This window comes from Phyllostomus hastatus, unplaced genomic scaffold (genome assembly GCF_019186645.2).
Source record: "Phyllostomus hastatus isolate PE091 unplaced genomic scaffold, TTU_PhHast_1.1 phas_contig_16, whole genome shotgun sequence".
In the NCBI taxonomy this organism is placed as follows: Eukaryota; Metazoa; Chordata; class Mammalia; order Chiroptera; family Phyllostomidae; genus Phyllostomus; species Phyllostomus hastatus.
The window spans coordinates 14,143,341-14,160,936 of NW_025333643.1; the positions used below are offsets into that span (position 1 = coordinate 14,143,341).

The window sequence follows — 17,596 nt, forward strand, 5'->3', positions numbered from 1 at the left end:
AAAGGAAAGAAGAATAGGAAATAAAGAAAAAGGAAGCAAGGAAGAATTCAATTCAAATGGGAAAAGCTGAAATAGGCTTTCAGGAGACAAAGTCAGAGCTCTCAAGCTAACATTTCAAAAAGAACACCCACTTTGGCCTTCCATGAATTAACTGGAAAACAAATACCCAGATTTCCAGTGGTAGGACTCCTTTCTTGTGATGCTACTTAATCCTATTTGTGTCTTTAATTGACAGGTACAATGGGAAATGCAAAGAAAATACATAGTTTTTGTCCCAGAAAGTTCCTTGATTATATCCAGCAACTATGTCAGAGTACATACCCAAGGCAGGTCAGTTATCTTACCTTCTCAGTCAACATATTACTTGTAACAAAATATATAGCTGATTGGAAGTCATTACACTAGAAATAGATATAAGCCAAATGATTATTGTCACTTTAATGAGTGAAATTAAAGTACAGCATTAAACAACCTAGAAAAATATTTTAAATTTGCATTTACTTGCAGCTCAATTCTTTTGTGCAATGTAGTACCAGTGGTATGAATATAACAACCAATAGTTTTATATTTCTACTTTGGTATAATGACTTCGCTTTAAAAAAAAAAGCTTAAACTGGAATTCTATAAGGATTTGTATTGATATATGGTGAAAAATTCTCACTGCTTTATGCCAGAAGTCAAGAGGAACTAAAGATTTATGCATAAATATTCTATAATATATTAAAGCAAAATCATGTTTCAAAATGCATTTGAAGGAAACTGACGGAAACAAATCACACCTCCTTGCCATTCTTCAGATTATTTTACTTGAAGTGGTTTGTAAACATAATCCAGTTTGTGGAGCCATTTAGTCATGAGCTTATTGATTTTAGCAAACTAGTTTATTAGATTAAATTTGCTCACTTAAAAAATAGCTGGCTTTTTCTGAAAATGTTTATTAAAATACATAGAAAAGGCCTTTTGTATTTAAAAGTGCCCAAGTATAATAGGTTACCCATGGTATAATAGTAATTATTTACATTATATTTTCAGAAAAATGACAATGTTCAGATTAAATGCAGAAAAGAAAACATCACACTTTTAAAACTTGATATTTCTATTGATTCTTCATGTTCTTCAATTGGAAGATAATTTCACGTTTAGTTTTCTATCTATTCCAAGAGATTTGTGTTGAAATTTTTTTTTGCCATTAGAAACTGTGATTCTCTGTGGGACCTCCTCAGTTTTGCACGTCGATTTTGGAACCAGATCTGAAGTTAAGGAGAAATAACATAGATCTCAGAGACATTATTTCATTATTCTTAACATTTCAATTGTCAGGCATAACTAAATTTGAAAATTACCTGAATTCTGTCTTCTTCTAGATTCAATTTTTGAGCTAAGTCTTCTCTGATATCAATGCCAGGATAGCAGTTTACTCTAAAGACATTTTCCAACACTTCAATCTAAGAATAAGGAAATAGTTATTTAAAATGTTGATTCTTGATATGTCATAAAAAATGGACTTGGACTACCCAGAAATTGTTAAAAATGATACACATCCTATTGTTTCATTAATAAGGCCTAAATTAAAATCCCAAGTGAATGGGCTTCTGCTCAACAGGGTGTTAGTTAAAGCCTCTGCAATATCGTTATTAGTTGAAAAAAAACTCCCACCTGGTTTTGAGTAAAAGCAGTTCTTGGTCTTCTGCCTCTATACCAACTCAACTCTCTTTTCAAAGACAGTCTTTCTGAGGCTGAAAAGTAATTTTCATATTTCAAAACTCTTTCTGCTGGCACTGGGTAATCCACAGTACAAGGGAGTAAGATCCCATTAGGAAGGCTCGGGACTGGTAGACACAGGTTAGTATCTTTCTCTAAAAACAGAAAAATAAACCCCATCTTAGATCTCCAATCCTGTATTCCACAAAGTTCTATTAAGAATTTCAGGAACTTGTCTTTAATTTTCCAAGTGGCATTTTTCTGGATTTCATAAGAGAAATGACCTCTCATCAACCAAAAAGCAAACAAAAATGAAGATCCTGCCTTGGTGATAGAGAACATTTTGGCCTCTGAATGTCATTTATATTTCAGTGAAAAAAAGACAATATCTGATGTGTCAAATAAACAGAGATCTTCTGAAGTAAATGCAGGTTCTTGGCATTTCCTGTGAGGGCACGCTATACCCACTTGGATTCAAGGCTGATACTCTTTCTATTTCCCATAGGACTCAGCTGGAGGCATTAAAAGTCTTAGATACCTCAGTAATATAATTAGATGAAACTGCAGTTTCTTTCTAACTCTAAGTAGTATAAAATTAAAGGCCAAATCAAACAGTGCAAAAGAAATAAAAGAGTTTAAAAAATTAAGCATACCTGAGGAGCTGCAGGTGTCTGCCCAGGGCCTGTGGGGTTTCATGGATGGAACGCAGTCTTTCTTCTGGTCCAATCCTAAAATGCTTTCAATTGAAAAGGAGCAGGGCGAGGGTTTGCTTTCCCCAAGATGAGCACCTTCCTGAAGGCTAGGAGACATCCTCATGGGGGCTGCACAGGTCGACTGCTCTGGCCTCTGTGCACCTCTTGTCTGGCTCTGCACCCACACGAACAGGGATGGGATCTTCCTGCAGTTCACCTTAGGGATCTGCTGACAAGGGGGCTGGATTTAGAACGTCACTAATTAAAAATCCTGTCTTAGAAAGTTTTAGCATGTCAATGAATACCCAGCCAGCAGCTTTAGGAGTTAATTGTTTATTTGTTTGCAAGTAATTAGCAACTAATGGCTACACCAGGGGGGCCACCTACAGGGACAAAAGTGTTATCTCTGCAAAGCAGAACACTGACTTAACTTTCTTGAAAGAAGTGAAGCACAAACTAGCACTTCTCTTTTATTTGAAATCATTAAAGTATAAAATCATGCTTTTTATTCTGAAGTTTATACTTTCATGGACTCCAGTTACCGAAACATACAGGCAAGATAGGAAAGCAGTCAAGTAATAAATAATCTAATTTAAGTGAATTTTCTTCCAAGGAAATTGGAAAAAGTAATAATCTCTTAATGCTATTACGATAATTCTGATGAAAATGCCTGTTTTTCATATGCATATATAATAGTAAATGCTGTCAATGAAAACAATAGTATTTGGAGTGCAGCATACTGGAAAAGGTTGGCAATGTTATTAACACTGAGTGTAATTGTTCCAAGTACTTGGATTAATACATAAGGAACAGTTGCACCAAGTATTTTAAATAATTAATTTTAAATAATTAATTAAGATAATTCCCTTCCTTCATTTTTTGTTTTAAATGAGAGGTACAAGTTTATATGAAGATTCATACTGCACCATCTCCAACCAATTTAAAAGCATTACTTCAACCTAAAGAGATTTTTTTTACCACAGTTATTTTAAAGACTATAGTGTACTGTATTTTTTAAAGAAAAATTCTCTAAGGCACTGAGGGTTTCCATGAAGACATTAGGTTTGTAAAAAATAATCAAGAACAGAATGTTTTAATTTTGTAATCCTAAGAAAACTTGAAATTAAAAGAGAAATACAGCCACTAATTGGAAAGATTTTGGAGTGGCCACTCTCAGCAAAAAGTATGATACTTTTAGTTCTTGTATTCTGCTGCAATACTTCTTCCAGTTCCTTCCTGATGAGAAATTTAAGTGGTGAGCTTTATCATGCTTTTAAACAGCTACTAGACTTTTCTTCGGAAAAGAAATCTCTGCTCATACAGGAAATAGCCTTTACAGGATGGAGCTCAACCTCATCAGATTTTGTCCTATCATGATGTCATAAATATTAAGCTAAATTCTTATGCAAGCTCTAGAGTGAACAAAAGATTCACACACAAAACATCAACAAGTGCACACAGGATGAGTATACAGATATACAAGTAAAGCCATGCTGAGAATGAATAAAGTAGTAAACATTTATACCTCATGGAGGTTTCTGTGCAAAAATGGGGGCGACCTTAATCTGGGAAGACTTGTAGGAAGACAGAATTTATGCCCTTCCCAGATTCCTCTCTCTCTTTTGAAACGTTTATTCATTCATCCATTCATTCATTCCAAAATTGGTTGAACACCTATTCCATACCAGAATAAACAGAATAGGATCCTTGCCCTCATAAAGCTCACTGTGGTGCTGGGTGGGGTGGAGGTGGAAAGACAGGCAATAAACAACAGTAAATAAATAAGTAAATTACTTCATACATTAATCAGTTCAAAGAACAAAAAAGGGAAACAGGCAAGCCAGGTAAACTGTATCATCAATGTACAAGTGGGAAGAGGCCTCACTGAGACCACAACCCCCCTGGAGTAGTGTCTCAGAGGTGCAAGTTGAAAAGATGCTATATCATATGCTGAACCAACTCCAGTCTTCAATTTTTTCTTTACCAATAAGAACATTCCAATATTTTTATTCATCTTGAGTTTTTATCTGGACTTGGTGAAAAGATAGGAAAGAATTTCTCTAAAAACTGGGGTAAATGTTTTCTCATGTATTCACTCAATAGATTTTTTAAAAATTTTTATTTATTTATTTTTAGAGACAGGAGAAGGGAGGGAGAAAGAGAGAGAGAGAAACATCAATGTGTGGTTGCCTCTTATGTGGCCCCCACTGGGGACCTGGCCTGTAACCCAGGCACGTGCCCTGACTGGGAGTTGAACCAACAACCCCCTGGTTTGCAGCCTGCACTCAATCCACTGAGCCACACCAACCAGGGCTCACTCAATAGATTTTTATAGAGTATTTAATATGTGCCAGGCACCATTCCAGGCAGTTGAGAAAACAGACCAAGAGTTCAGTTGTAATTTGCAGAAGTCACAAACTAGCAAATGGCGGAGCCTTGACTTGGATTTTGTTTGCAAATTCCCTGTCCTATTGATTTTACCAAGTAATGGTCACTGTAACATCTTCACTAATGATTTCATGATCAAGTACATCAAGTGTATTGATCAATTAAGAAAAAGGTTGTGGAAACTTGCAAATAATATATCCTTAATATCTTCCAACAGTTATTTTGATATGAGAAATCAAATTGATAACTGACACCAAAGAGCTTCCAGAAATCATAAAATGGGATAGTCTATTATAAACATCTATATTCATAAATATTATAAACTTGTAAATCCACCCAAGTTTGGTTTTTTTTTTTGAATCCTCACCCAAGGACAGGCTTATTGATTTTGAGAGAGAGAAAGGGAGAGAAACATCAATGTGAGAGAGAAACATCAATTGGTTTGCCTACTGGAGACCAAGGCTGCAACCTAGGTGTGTGCCCTGACTGGGAATAGAACCTGCAACCTTTCAGTTTACAGGACAATGCTCCAACCAACTGAGTCACACAGGCCAGGGCCACCCAGTTTTGATAATTTATTTTCTAATTGTGTATTACAACTAAGTCCCAAATCATTAACATCAGGAAAAATGCCCACTGTCTTAGATGGTTTTGCAGAGATTTTTATAAATCAATCATATAATCATAATGCTCACAGTGTGAGCCTAATAACAAAGAAATGCAAAAAGTAAAGCTCTAATGACACTTGCACCTTACTTTTGCATAGGATTTACACTGTCCGATTTGAAACTGTCAGCATTTTTAAATATTAAAATACATTTTCTAAAATAAAATAGTTTCTTTATTACTATAATACATTCAATGTCTCCTAGAACAATGTCAAAACAGATATGCAATAAATATTTGTTGTATGAGCAAATAAACGAATGGATGTATGGATGGGATTAGGAAGAGGACATATGTAAATTGGACAGGCAATAGAAATGCTGTGGGATTACTATTGTTGCCATTGTTTTAAAAAATTTAAAAAATTTTTTCAAGTAAGTTTACATTCAATATTTTTTGTTTTAGTTTCTGGTGTACAGCATACTGGACAATCATATACTTTACAAAGTGTTCCCCTCGATATTTTCATACCCTCCTAGCACCATACATAGTTATTATAATATTATTGACCATATTCCCTATGCTGTACTTTACATCCCCATGACTATTTTGTAACTACCAATTTGTACTTCTTAATCCCTTCACTTTTTTCACCCAGCCCCCAGCCCCTCTCCCATCAGGCTTTTAGTGTGTAAAGTAATCCCAGTTTTCTATGAAACACTTATATATCACTCCAGGGTAATCCACAAATTAGAAGACATTATGACATTCTGTACTAAAATTTAGTGCAAAGTGAGATGGAGGATTCATTTAAAAAATCTGAGTTTAAAATTTAAAAATCCTGAGTCATCTTGAACAATTCACACCTGTGGCACTCCGACTTTCCACTGTTGTTACTTGAGACACAAGGTATCTTTCCAGTGTTCACAAGGTTTGGGAGATTTCAGACTGTTTTATACACATTTCTATCTTTCCCAGCACCCATCACAGTGCCTGTCACACAGGAGATATTAAATAAAGGTTTACTGAATAAGTCCACTTAATTTATAGTATTAAAAAAACCCTCCAGCCCTGGCTGGCGTAGCTCAGTGGATTGAGCATGGGCTGCGAACCAAAGTGTCGCAGGTTCAATTCCCAGTAAGGCACATGCCTGGGTTGCAGGCCACGGCCCCCAGCAACCGCATATTGATGTTTCTCTCTCTCCCCCTCCCCTCTCTGAAAATAAATAAATAAAATCTTTAAAGAAAAAGAGGATAGTAATTAATATTAATTTTGTTAGGTGTGATTATGAGTATGTTAAAAATGCTCACAAACTACCAAGTTTACTATCGACAGTGTTAATTTGCCATAATTTATGATACCTTGTATCACTAATTAATTCAGCTTCCTCAACATTTGTTTTGAGTTATGACTTTTTTAATATATTTTATTGATTATGCTATTACAGTTGTCCCATTTCCCCCCTTCACTCCCCTCCACCCTGTACACCCTCTCCCACCCACATTCACCCCCCTTTAGTTCATGTCCATGTGTCATACTTATGAGTTCTTTAGCTTCTACATTTCCCGTACTATTCTTACCCTCCCCTTATCTATTTTCAACCTACATTCTATGCTACTTATTCTCTGTACCTTTTCCCTTTCTCTCCTCCTCCCACCCCCCTGTTGCTAACCCTCCATGTGACCTCCATTTCTGTGGTTCTGTTCCTGTTCTAGTTGTTTGCTTAGTTTCTTTTGGTTTTGCTTTAGGTGTGGTTGTTAATAATTGTGAGTTTGCTGTCCTTTTACTATACATGTTTTTTTCTTTATCTTCTTTTCTTAGATAAGTCCCTTTAGCATTTCATAAAATAAGGGCTTGGTGATGATGAACTCCTTTAACTTGACCTTATCTGAGAAGCACTTTATCTGCCCTTCCATTCTAAATGAGAGCTTTGCTGGATAGAGCAATTTGGGATGTAAGTCCTTGTCTTTCATGACTTGGAATATTTCTTTCCAGCCCCTTCTTGCCTGTAAGGTCTCTTTTGAGAAATCAGCTGATAGTCTGATGGGAACTCCTTTGTAGGTTACTGTCCCCTTATCTCTTGCTGCTTCTAGGATTCTCTCCTTCGTTTTTACCTTGGCTAATGTAATGATGATGTGCCTTGGTGTGTTTCTTCTTGGGTCCAACTTCTTTGGGGCTCTCTGAGCTTCTTGGATTTCTTGGAAGACTATTTCCTTTGCCATATTGGGGAAGTTCTCCTTTATTATTTGTTCAAATACGTGCTCAATCTGTTGCTTTTCCCCTTCCCCTTCTGGTACTCCTATAATTTGGATGTTGGAATGTTTAAAGATGTCCTGGATGCTCCTAAGCTTCTCCTCATTTTTTTGAATTCTTATTTCTTCATGCTTTCCTGCTTGGTTGTTTCTATCTTCCTTCTGGTCCTCTGTATTGTTTTGAGACCCAGTTTCCTTCCCTTCACTATTGGCTCTCCTCCGTGTATCTTCCTTCATCTCTTTTATGGTAACCTGCATTTTTTCATCTAATTTGCGCCCAAAATCAACCAATTCCGTGAGCTTTCTGATCACCAGTGTTTTGAACTGTGCATCTGATAGATTGGCTATTTCTTGGTCGCTCAAAAGGATGAGTCCTGGGGGACTGATCTGTTCTTCTGTTGGAAACATGTCTCTCCCTGTCTCTCCTTTTTTTTCTGGTCTGGTCGCTCTTGTTATGGTGAGGGGCGGAGCCTTAGGTGTTCACCAGGGCTGGGCACCCCAGTGCTAGATTGTGACGTTATATTTGGGGGCGGGGGTGGGAGGGAACAATGGCGGTAGTTCCATTCTCCTGGGATCTCAGTCCCTTCTCTGGGATCCTGGGTTGCAAGCTCTGCCCTGGTCCACAATCGCGCCTCACTGGGTCCACCAGCCACTGCTTGCGTACTCAGGGTCCACCGCTCCAATCTTGCGTGCCCCAGATGGCTTACACGCCGAGTTCGCCCAAAGTTCTCCCCGACCTCCGCACGCCGTCGACACGCGCCCGCCCGGCTCGTCCTCTCTGCCCTTCTTACCAGTCTGGATGAACGGGTCTACTTCAACTTCTTGGCTGTCAGACTTCCATTCAGATAAATCCTCTATCAATTCTGGGTGTTATTCTAGCTCTAAATTGTTGTTGTTCTAATCTTGGTTGTGTGTGGACGTACGGTGCGTCCACCTATTCCTCCATCTTGCCGGAAGTCGAATTATGACTTTTTAAAAATCACTTTATTTATTTTTAACTGTTAATTCAAGTATAGTTTTCTGCTTTTTACTCCCATCCCAGCCCACCCCCCACCCCTTCCCACCTCTCTCCCATTTCCACGCCCCCTTGTTTTTGTCCATGTGTCCTTTATACTTGTTCCTGTAAAGCCTTCCCCTTTTCCCCTGAAATCCCCCTGAAATTCCCTCTCCTCTGGTCACTGTCAGCCTTTGATTTATTTATTTTTAGAGAGAGAAGAAAGGAGGGAGAATGAGGGAGAGAAACATCATTGATGTTGCCTCACCAGCTTCCCGCACCAGGGACCCAGCCCACAACCTGGGCATGTGCCCTGACTGGGGACTGAACCAGTGACCCTTTGGTTTGCAGGCCTGTGCTCAATCTACTGAGCCACACCAGCCAGGGCTCAAATTACAACTTCTATTAAAGGTGTTTTTATCCAAAACCGGTAAAGTCAAAGTCCTCACAATAGGCCACAAGGTTTTACACAATCTGGCTGGCCTCTTCTTCCTCCCTCCTGGCACCCTGGTCCCTATGCAATTCTTGAAACAAGGCAGACCGCTCCTGCCTCTGCCCTAGTGGTTCCCCTACCTGGAATGCTTTCCCCCCACATGTTCCCATGGTTTACTTCAAGTTTTTGTTCAGATGTCTCCTCTTTTTTTAGATTTTTAGAGAGAGAGGAAGGGAGAGAGAAACACTGACATGAGGAACATTGAGCTACCACAGACAGAGCAGATCTCTTATCAATGAAGCCTACCCTGATGAGCCTATTTTAAAATTGCAACTGCTGCCCTGGCCAGTGTGGCTAAAGGTGGTTGGAGTGTCATCCCATATACCACAAGGTAGGGAGTCTGATTTCCAGTCAGGGCACATACCTAGGTTGTGGTTTTGATTTTTGGTCAAGGAATAAGCTTGGGTTGAAGGTTCGATCACAGGTCCAGGTGCATGTGGGAGAAAGCGGATTGATGTTTCTCTCTCACATCAATGCCCGTCTCTCTCCCTTTCTTTTTCTCTAAAAGCAGTGAAAAAGTGTCCTTGGGTGAGGATTAAAAAAAAAGTTAAAATTGCAACTGCCCCCTCACCCCATTCCCTGCTCTATTTTCTATAGCACTTACCACTTTCTAATATACTGTATTTCCAATAAGACTTATGTTTATTTTTATCATTTCTCTTTCTCCTTACCATCCCCACTAAATTGTAGTTCCACAAGAGTAGAGATTTTTCAAATATCTTGTTCATTACCAGATAAATATTTGTTGAATGAAGACAACCATTTCCTGAGGTAGTACTTTAAATCTCAAAACTAAATTTATAGCACCACCTAGTGTTCTTGAAACAATATGCTGATTAACCCTGAGATTTATTTGCATTAGGCATGGTTTAATCAAATTCTCAGTTATTGTTTTTTTTCAACTGGCTTCTGTGGTTCTGTAAAAATTAAAATGTTTTCAATGATTAAACAGTATGAAATATACTGACTCCTCTAAGAGCAATCTCTTCTCTACTGACTTGCCCCAGAATTCTTGTGGGACATGAAGTTCTATGTCCTTTAACCTTAGAGCATCTCCCTTTCCCACTGCCCAAAACCAAAAACAGGGTAATAGACTTGGCTGTTTTGGTACCTACAGCTGTTCTCCAGAATATCAAAATACATAATTACTGATTTAAAAATTTTTGGGTTTGGCCAATAAAAGCCCCTAAGTCAAAATGATAACACACTAGCAAGGGTAATGGTAGTATTGTTTAAAATGGCATCAGGATTACCCTGCCCAGGTATCTCAGTTGGTTGGAGCATCATTCTGTACACCAAAAGGTTGTGAGTTCAATCCCTATTCAGGTGGGTATAGGAGGCAACCAACTGGTATTTTTCACATTGATGTTTCTCCTCTACTCTTTCTCCCTCCCTTCATAAGTAGGTAGGTAGGTAGGAAGGAAGGAAGGAGTTACAGAATTTGCCTTGCATTCTGAGGATGCTGCAGCAAAAATGCAGTATCATAATCAAGGTCAAAGCCAGAGGATGATTTGCAGTGGCACAGTAAAGAATCTTTTGGTTCTTGCTGCCCACCTACCTCCTTTTGAAATTTGCTCCTCAGAACTTTTGATTCTACACTCAAGTTGCCCAAAGCTTCCCCCTACTCGACCACTGATTCTGATGTTTTAAGGTGGATGAAAGTGACTCAGTTTTCTAAATTACCATTTAATATGCTAATTTTTTGAATTTTGTTCACCTCAGCTGCATGTTAAGAAAACAGCTGAGCCCTGGCTGGGTAGTTCACTTGGTTAAAGCATCATCCCAATACACTAAGGCTGTGGGTTTGATCCCAAGCAAGAATCAACCAATAGAGCTTCTGGCCAAGATGGAGGCATAGGTGGTCACACTGTACTTCCTTGCACAACCAAAACTAAGGACAACAAGAATTTACAAACAAAAAACAACCAGAACAGAGAGAAATGAACCAAACGGAAGTCTGAATACCATACATCCAGACCAGGTAAGGAGGGGCGCAGTCGGAGGCCTACAGGGAGTGGTCGAGGGGTCCTGGCAGGAAAAATTGGTGGCTGGCAGATGCAGGCACGCAGGACGCAGACAGCGGTTGGCGGACCCCAGAAGCGCAGGGGCAGCTGACAGACCGGTGGCAGACCCTGGGCATGGGAGGCAACGAGCAGACCCAGTAAGGCACACAAGGCAAATGGCCGTCCGCAGCAACACATTCGCGTGCTGACAAACTAAGCAAAAATGGGCAGCGACACAGACCGAGCAACCCAGGGACCCAGCGCCGGGAAACAAAGCCTAAAGACCCCGACTGAAAACACCTGTGGGAGTTGAGGCCCGGGAGATTCTCTCAGCCTCACAGGAGGCTCCTTGGAGAAACCCACAGAGTCTGAGAGAGTGCACAAGCCCACCCACCTGGGAGCCAGCACCAGAGGGGCCCAATTTGCTTGTGGGAAGTGGCAAGGGGGACTGGAGTCCTGGTGAGAGCAGAGGGGGCACCATTGTTCCCTCTCGGACCCCGCCCCCACATAAACATCACAACCCAGCAACTGAGGTGCCCTGCCCTGGTGAACAAACACCTCAGGCTCTGCCTCTCATACGTAACAGGCACGACCAGACCAAAGGAAAAAAATAAAATTAAATTAAAAAGATGGCTCAAACAGAGTTAAAAGCCCCAGAGCCAGATTTTTTTAAGCAATGAAGAAATAGCCAACCTATCAGATGCACAGTTCAAAGCACTGGTGATCAGGATGCTCACAGAATTGGTGGACTTTGATCGTAAATTAGATGAACAAATACAGACTACAATAAGAGAAATGAAGGAAAATGCACAGGGAACCAATAGTGAAGGAAAGAAAACTGGGATTCGAATCAGTGGAAGGGACTAGAAAGAGGAAAAGAACAACCCAACAGAAAAGAATAAAGAAACAAGAATCCAAAAAACTGAGGAGAGGCTTAGGGACCTCCAGGACATCTTTAAACGTTCCAATATCCGAATTATAGGGGGTACCAGAAGGGGAAGAGGAAACACAGCAAGTGGAACAGTTATTTGAACAAATAATAAAGGAGAACTTCCCCAATATGGCAAGGGAAATAGACTTCCAAGAAGTCCAGGAAGCTCAGAGAGTCCCAAAGAGGTTGGACCCAAGGAGGAACATGCCAAGGCACATCATAATTACATTACCCAAGATAAAAATGAAGGAGAGAATTCTAGAAGCAGCAAGAGATCAGGGGACAGTTACCTACAGAGGAGTTCCCATCAGAATGTCAGCTGATTTCTCAAGAGACCTTACAGGCAAGAAGGGGCTGGAAAGAAGTATTCCAAGTCATGAAAGGCAAGGACAGACATCCCAGATTGCTCTATCCAGCAAAGCTTTCATTTAGAATGGAAGGGGAGATAAAGTGCTTCTCGGATAAGGCCAAGTTAAAGGAGTTCATTATCACTAAGCCCTTATTACAAGAAATGTTAAAAGGACTTATCTAAGGAAAAGAAGATAAAAAATATCAACAGTAAAAAAAGACATCAAACTCACAGTTAGTACCAACCATACTTAAAACAAAAGCAAACTAAGCAAACAAATTGAACAGGAGTGGAACCATAGAAATGGAGATCACATGGAGGGTTAGCAACAGGGAAATGGGAGGAGGAGAGAGGGGCAAAAGATATAGAGAATAAGTAGCATGGACAATAGGTAGAAAATAGACAGGGGGAGGGCAGGAATAGTGTGGGGAATGTAGAAGCTAAAGAATTTATGACACATGGACATGAACTAAAGGGGGGAATGTGGGTGGGAGGGGGTGGGGGAGTGAAGGGGGAAAATGGGACAACTGTAATAGCATAATAAATAAAATATATTAAAAAAAAAATCAACCAATACATGCATGTGTAAGTGGAACAACAAATCAATGTTTCTGTCTCTTTCCCTACCCCCTCAGTCCTCTCTCTCTTTAAAATCTATAAATAAATTTTTTAAAATTTAAGAAAACAGACCTGGCTGGTGTGGCTCAGTGGACTGAGTGCTGGCCTGCAAAACAAAGGGCCGCCGGTTCGATTCCTGGTCAGGGTATGCGCGTGGGTTGTGAGCCAGGACCCCAGTTGCGGGCATACGAGAGGCAACCAATTGGCGTTTCTATCACACATCAGTGTTTCTCTTTCTTCCCCTCTCTCTAAAAATAAGTAATAAATAAAACTTTTTAGAAATTAAAGAAAACAATTGAACTATCTGTTAAAGTGAGTCCATTAAAAAGTGATTTATTAGGTAACATCCAGAATTCTTTGCATTACACATTATACTTCTAAAAGGAGTATAAATTCTTCAGAATTTCAGATTTATTGGGTCTTTCAAGGTATATTTGTGGGCAGGAGGCTTCACATACTTTCCAGGTGATTTTGGAAATGGTGCCCCTTCGCTATCCTCCTGGGACCTAGGACTCCTTTCCTAAATGTTTACTTGACTCTAAATTTTCTAAAATACAAAGTTGCTTGGGAAAAGGAAATGGTTATTCTCAATTTTTGATAGAGTTTTTCAACATGTGCTTTGAGGATTATTTGCTTTGACTCACCTAGGGCAACTCCCACCTGACTTCTGAACTCCGGCATCAGAATCTTATCCAGCTGTGCTAAGAAAACCGTATTCTAAAACAACCTTCTCCAGATGACTTGTAAAACCTAGGGGAATAATTTTGAAAAGTAAATCATCAGCGTCATTTGTGTTGTTGGGTTCTTATTGTAGACCACAGACTAGGACTTCCAGGAGTACCATGTAAAAACCTAATTATAGGATCAAATATAATTTTAGAAGACTAATAATTTAACAAATCTATTTACAGGATTTTATGTCCATTTATTGTAAATTATATGTGTGAAACATCTCACTGAATTATATGTGTGAAATGTCTTAAAGAGTTCTTTGGTGAATGTTGTTTAATCCTGCCTTGCTGACCATAAAGTTAACCAGCTGCCCAAAGTTTTTAGTATGCTACCCACATGTGAGTCTCTAGTAACCCCTGAGGCATTCTTTCTGAACAAGTCTCATTTCCTGTTTAAAAGGAACTGAGTTTGGTCAACTTTACACAATTTGGGTTGATTAAATTTAAATTGGTTGTCAAAGGAGACTGTAATTCTGCAGCTTTAGAGATATTTTAAAATATAAAACATAATCATTTTTGTAATGAGCAGAGTATACAGCAGTCTAAAGATACAGGATCCAAATAGGTCTTTTAAGATTCTTCCTAGTGTTATAATTTGACTAAACTGCCTCTAAAATCAATCAATCAATTTTTTAAAAAAAATTTAAGACAACAGTTGTATTATCAGTTAAAGTGAGTCCATTAAAAAGTGATAATTAACCGTTAACTTGTTCTTGTTTGTTTCATTTTTCTAATCAGCAGAGCTTGGTAAGAATTCCTTGTCCCTCCCTGATAATATAATAGCCTCTTGAGAATCCTTTATAAAAATACAATTTAGAAGCACATAACATACAAAGGAGGAAACCATTTAACTTGATCATAATACCCCACCCAGATAATTCAGATACCTAGCACAATTTTTCAGTGGAATTATTTGGTTTGGCCAACTGGCCAAATTCCTTCAGTAACGCCACAGAATTACTCCTTTTTCTTACACTTTATTTTTACTTGTCACTCTTCTTATCTTATCAATTACCACTTTCTTTTCTTTCACTTATTATCTAAATCACAGTTCAACCAAGGCCACTTACCTTGAAAGTCATCCTTCCTTAGAGCCAGGTTGCATGCCACTGTGCTGCCAGAGTGAGAAAAAAAATATCGAAGGACAGACTTAGGTTGCTGGGATCTGTAGATGTTGGGGGTACATCTAAGCAGCTGGGAACCAGTAATACTGGGTAAGAACTGACTCCAAACACCTTTCAGAAACTAAAGATCTCTTTCAAAGGGTGATTAGTTTATAAACAATCCAAGGGGACAGCTTTTATTTAAAGCTAAGGATAATATTCTGTGAAACTACTGCAAGTCTACCAGGGAAAGGATTAAAAACCCAATTTACCATTCTTCAAGAGATTGTGGGAAAAAATCTAGCATTTTAGTTGAAAATATGTAAGTTACACCCCAGTTATTGTATCTGGATTTGTTCCAATGTAGCTTTGGAACCAGGTTAACTAATAATCTTTACTCAGCATTTCTTGTATTTCTTGAATGAAAATGGGATGGAGTGGTAAGATTAATCGCTAGATTCTTAGAAGACACTAATAACTTGCCTTTTATCTGTAACGAAAGTTTCTGTTTTTAGAGAAATGAACGAGGCAGCGTCAGGTTGGGAAAGATGGGCAATGATGCAGGAGTTCTAATCCAGACCAAGTTCGAGTAGTAGAGCTTCATTTTTCTTTACTGTAAAATTAAAGGCTGAAGAAGCTATTTAAAGTTTCTTCCAAAACTTTCTGATCAAACAGAAATGCTAATCGGTTACCAACGTAATTAACTAGTGTATCCTGATTTTTAAATGTATTTTCATTTGTCTTTTAAAAGAAATATGGACGTCTAAATTGTAGCATGTTAGTCCTTCAAGACCAGGTAAGAATTAATGAATTGGCAACAAAGTCACATGTTTTAAGCTGAATATACTGATAACCAAGTGTCCAGAAAAAATACTTCCCAGTGTGCTCTCCACGAATTCACAGGAAAGCTGTTAATGGCGCAACTTCGGATCCCAGAGACCTCTGGGTTAACCAGCGCCTTTTCGCTGAGAGACTGGACGCTTCGGGGAGGGAGGCTACAGCACTAGGGCTTCTTCCATGGTCTTCGAGGAAAAATGTTGAAGGAAAACTAAAATGGTCCCAACTTCCCCATTGCGGTCCTGACTCAAGGTTCTGGTTCCCGGAGACGCACGCGGTGGTGGGAGACGGCCCCCGACAATTTACTTTCAAAGACGCGCGCGCGGTAAGTGCCTCCTTTAAGCAGGCAACACGGCTTCCCACCACTCAACGCCGGAGTTCCCCGAGAAGCTCCGGGAGGCCGAGGAACCTCCCGGTCCATTCCCGCCGCGCTGATAGACATCACGGAAAGCCAACGAGAGCACCAGGAGGCGGAGCAGCGAGACCAAGGGGGCGGGATTTCCCGCCAGACCGCCAAGCTCCTGGTGAGGTCTGCGCGGGCGGGGACGGCGACCGAGCCCGCGAGAGAGGGTGGGACCGAGTGGGGACCTGTGGGCGGCCGCCGTGTCTCCAGCTGCTGCCCTCCCTCCGCCACGATGCCGGGGATCGACAAGCTACCCATCGAGGAGACGCTGGAGGACAGCCCGCAGGTAAGGTGAGGGTGGCGGCGGGCAAGGATCCGGGCGGGTCGGCCTCAGGCCTGAAGTCGTCGCGGCCGCAGGTGCCCGCCCGGCCCAGGTGGGCGCCGCCGCCCTGTGCCCCCACCCTTGGGGTGCGTGCCCAGAGCCACGGTGGCTGGACCCCGGCCCGCGGTTATCGTGGGCACGCACTTCTAGGCCGAGAGCCGCGCGCAGGGTCTGGGAAGTCAGCGGTCGCCTTCGCTGGTGGGCCCGGTGGTCAATAGTGCTCGGGGCTTTTTTTTTGACGCAAGGTGCGTTTTAATCGCCGCGATGAGAGGTGATAAATCCCGACCCTGCAATTTTCGCACTGAAAACCTCTTCGAAGAAAATGCAGAAGGAGAAAGAACCGGTTTGACTTACGTGGTAATTTCTGTGCAAGCTAGGGAAGGAGATGGATGGTTTTTTGGGGGATGCTGAGAGACTGTTCACTGGACCCTGTAGTGAGTCATCGGGGAAGCTCCTCTTGGTTCCAGAGTCTACCCGCTTTGTGTGCCCAGGGTTGTGGCCGTGACTTAGCCGCTGTCACTCGAGCTGTGCACGGCGTGTGATGGACGTCGCCTTCGCTGTTCCACGAGTGCTGCGCTGCTCCTTGCAGACTTGCCCCTAATAAACTCATCAAAATAAAAGCCCTGTTTTCTGTATTTTGCGCGTTGGGAATGATGCTGGTGTGATTGCTTTAGCTTAAGACAATCTAGGAAAACAATCATTTGTATATTTTTAGTACTGAAGAATGAAATCAGCGATATTAAAAGCATGGTGGGGGCTGTAACTGACAAGAGAAATTTCATCCTTAAGTCTAGCTTACACAATAATTTTATGATATTTAAGACCACCTTGATGTTTGGTTACCACTTAGAATGAAGAAAGTGTTCTGAAATGTTCATGTAGAACTACAGTTGCACGATTTTCATTTGTATTGGCATTTAATATGACCTCAAAAGGACGGGAGGAAGGGTTAGATCCCTCTTTCCATGTCTGCCATGGATTTGTGCCAAATTGAAATTGGGCTCTGATTGTGGAATTGATTTGGTTTTTTTTTCCATGCTGAAAGTTATCTTCACAGGCCAGTTGCTTGCTGGTAATGTACTCTTATCAGTCTATACCGATACAAAGAGAAACCCACAGCTTGGCTTACTTGACTGCTAGAATAGCCAGTTCAAATTATTGTCTGCAGTGTTA

General features: G+C 40.5%; 2 protein-coding genes across 6 annotated transcripts in view; one reads left to right on the forward strand and one right to left on the reverse strand.

The window, feature by feature from the left end:
* Window positions 1-862: 862 nt before the first annotated feature.
* HESX1 (HESX homeobox 1) lies at window positions 863-17,023 on the reverse strand. Of its 3 annotated transcripts, XM_045831912.1 has the most exons (7): window positions 16,778-17,023; window positions 14,829-14,867; window positions 13,672-13,777; window positions 2,355-2,619; window positions 1,657-1,856; window positions 1,344-1,445; window positions 863-1,250 (listed from the first exon to the last, which is right to left on the reverse strand). In XM_045831912.1, exons 4-7 carry the CDS (start codon window positions 2,515-2,517, stop codon window positions 1,152-1,154), a joined length of 564 nt encoding a protein of 187 aa, XP_045687868.1. In that variant the 5' UTR covers window positions 2,518-2,619; window positions 13,672-13,777; window positions 14,829-14,867; window positions 16,778-17,023; the 3' UTR covers window positions 863-1,151. The 3 variants fall into 3 exon arrangements, with proteins under 3 accessions (XP_045687868.1, XP_045687867.1, XP_045687869.1); XM_045831911.1 differs by lacking the exon at window positions 14,829-14,867; XM_045831913.1 differs by lacking the exons at window positions 13,672-13,777; window positions 14,829-14,867; window positions 16,778-17,023 and adding an exon at window positions 13,100-13,156.
* APPL1 (adaptor protein, phosphotyrosine interacting with PH domain and leucine zipper 1) overlaps window positions 16,188-17,596 on the forward strand; it is a 34,896-nt gene continuing 33,487 nt past the window's right edge. For 2 of the 3 annotated variants that reach the window (XM_045831905.1, XM_045831907.1), the window contains exon 1: window positions 16,189-16,387. In XM_045831905.1, coding sequence (XP_045687861.1) covers window positions 16,334-16,387 — 54 coding nt within the window. In that variant the 5' untranslated portion in view covers window positions 16,189-16,333. Of the gene's footprint in view, window positions 16,388-17,596 lie in introns of all 3 variants that reach the window. The other variant, XM_045831906.1, reaches the window with a different exon arrangement.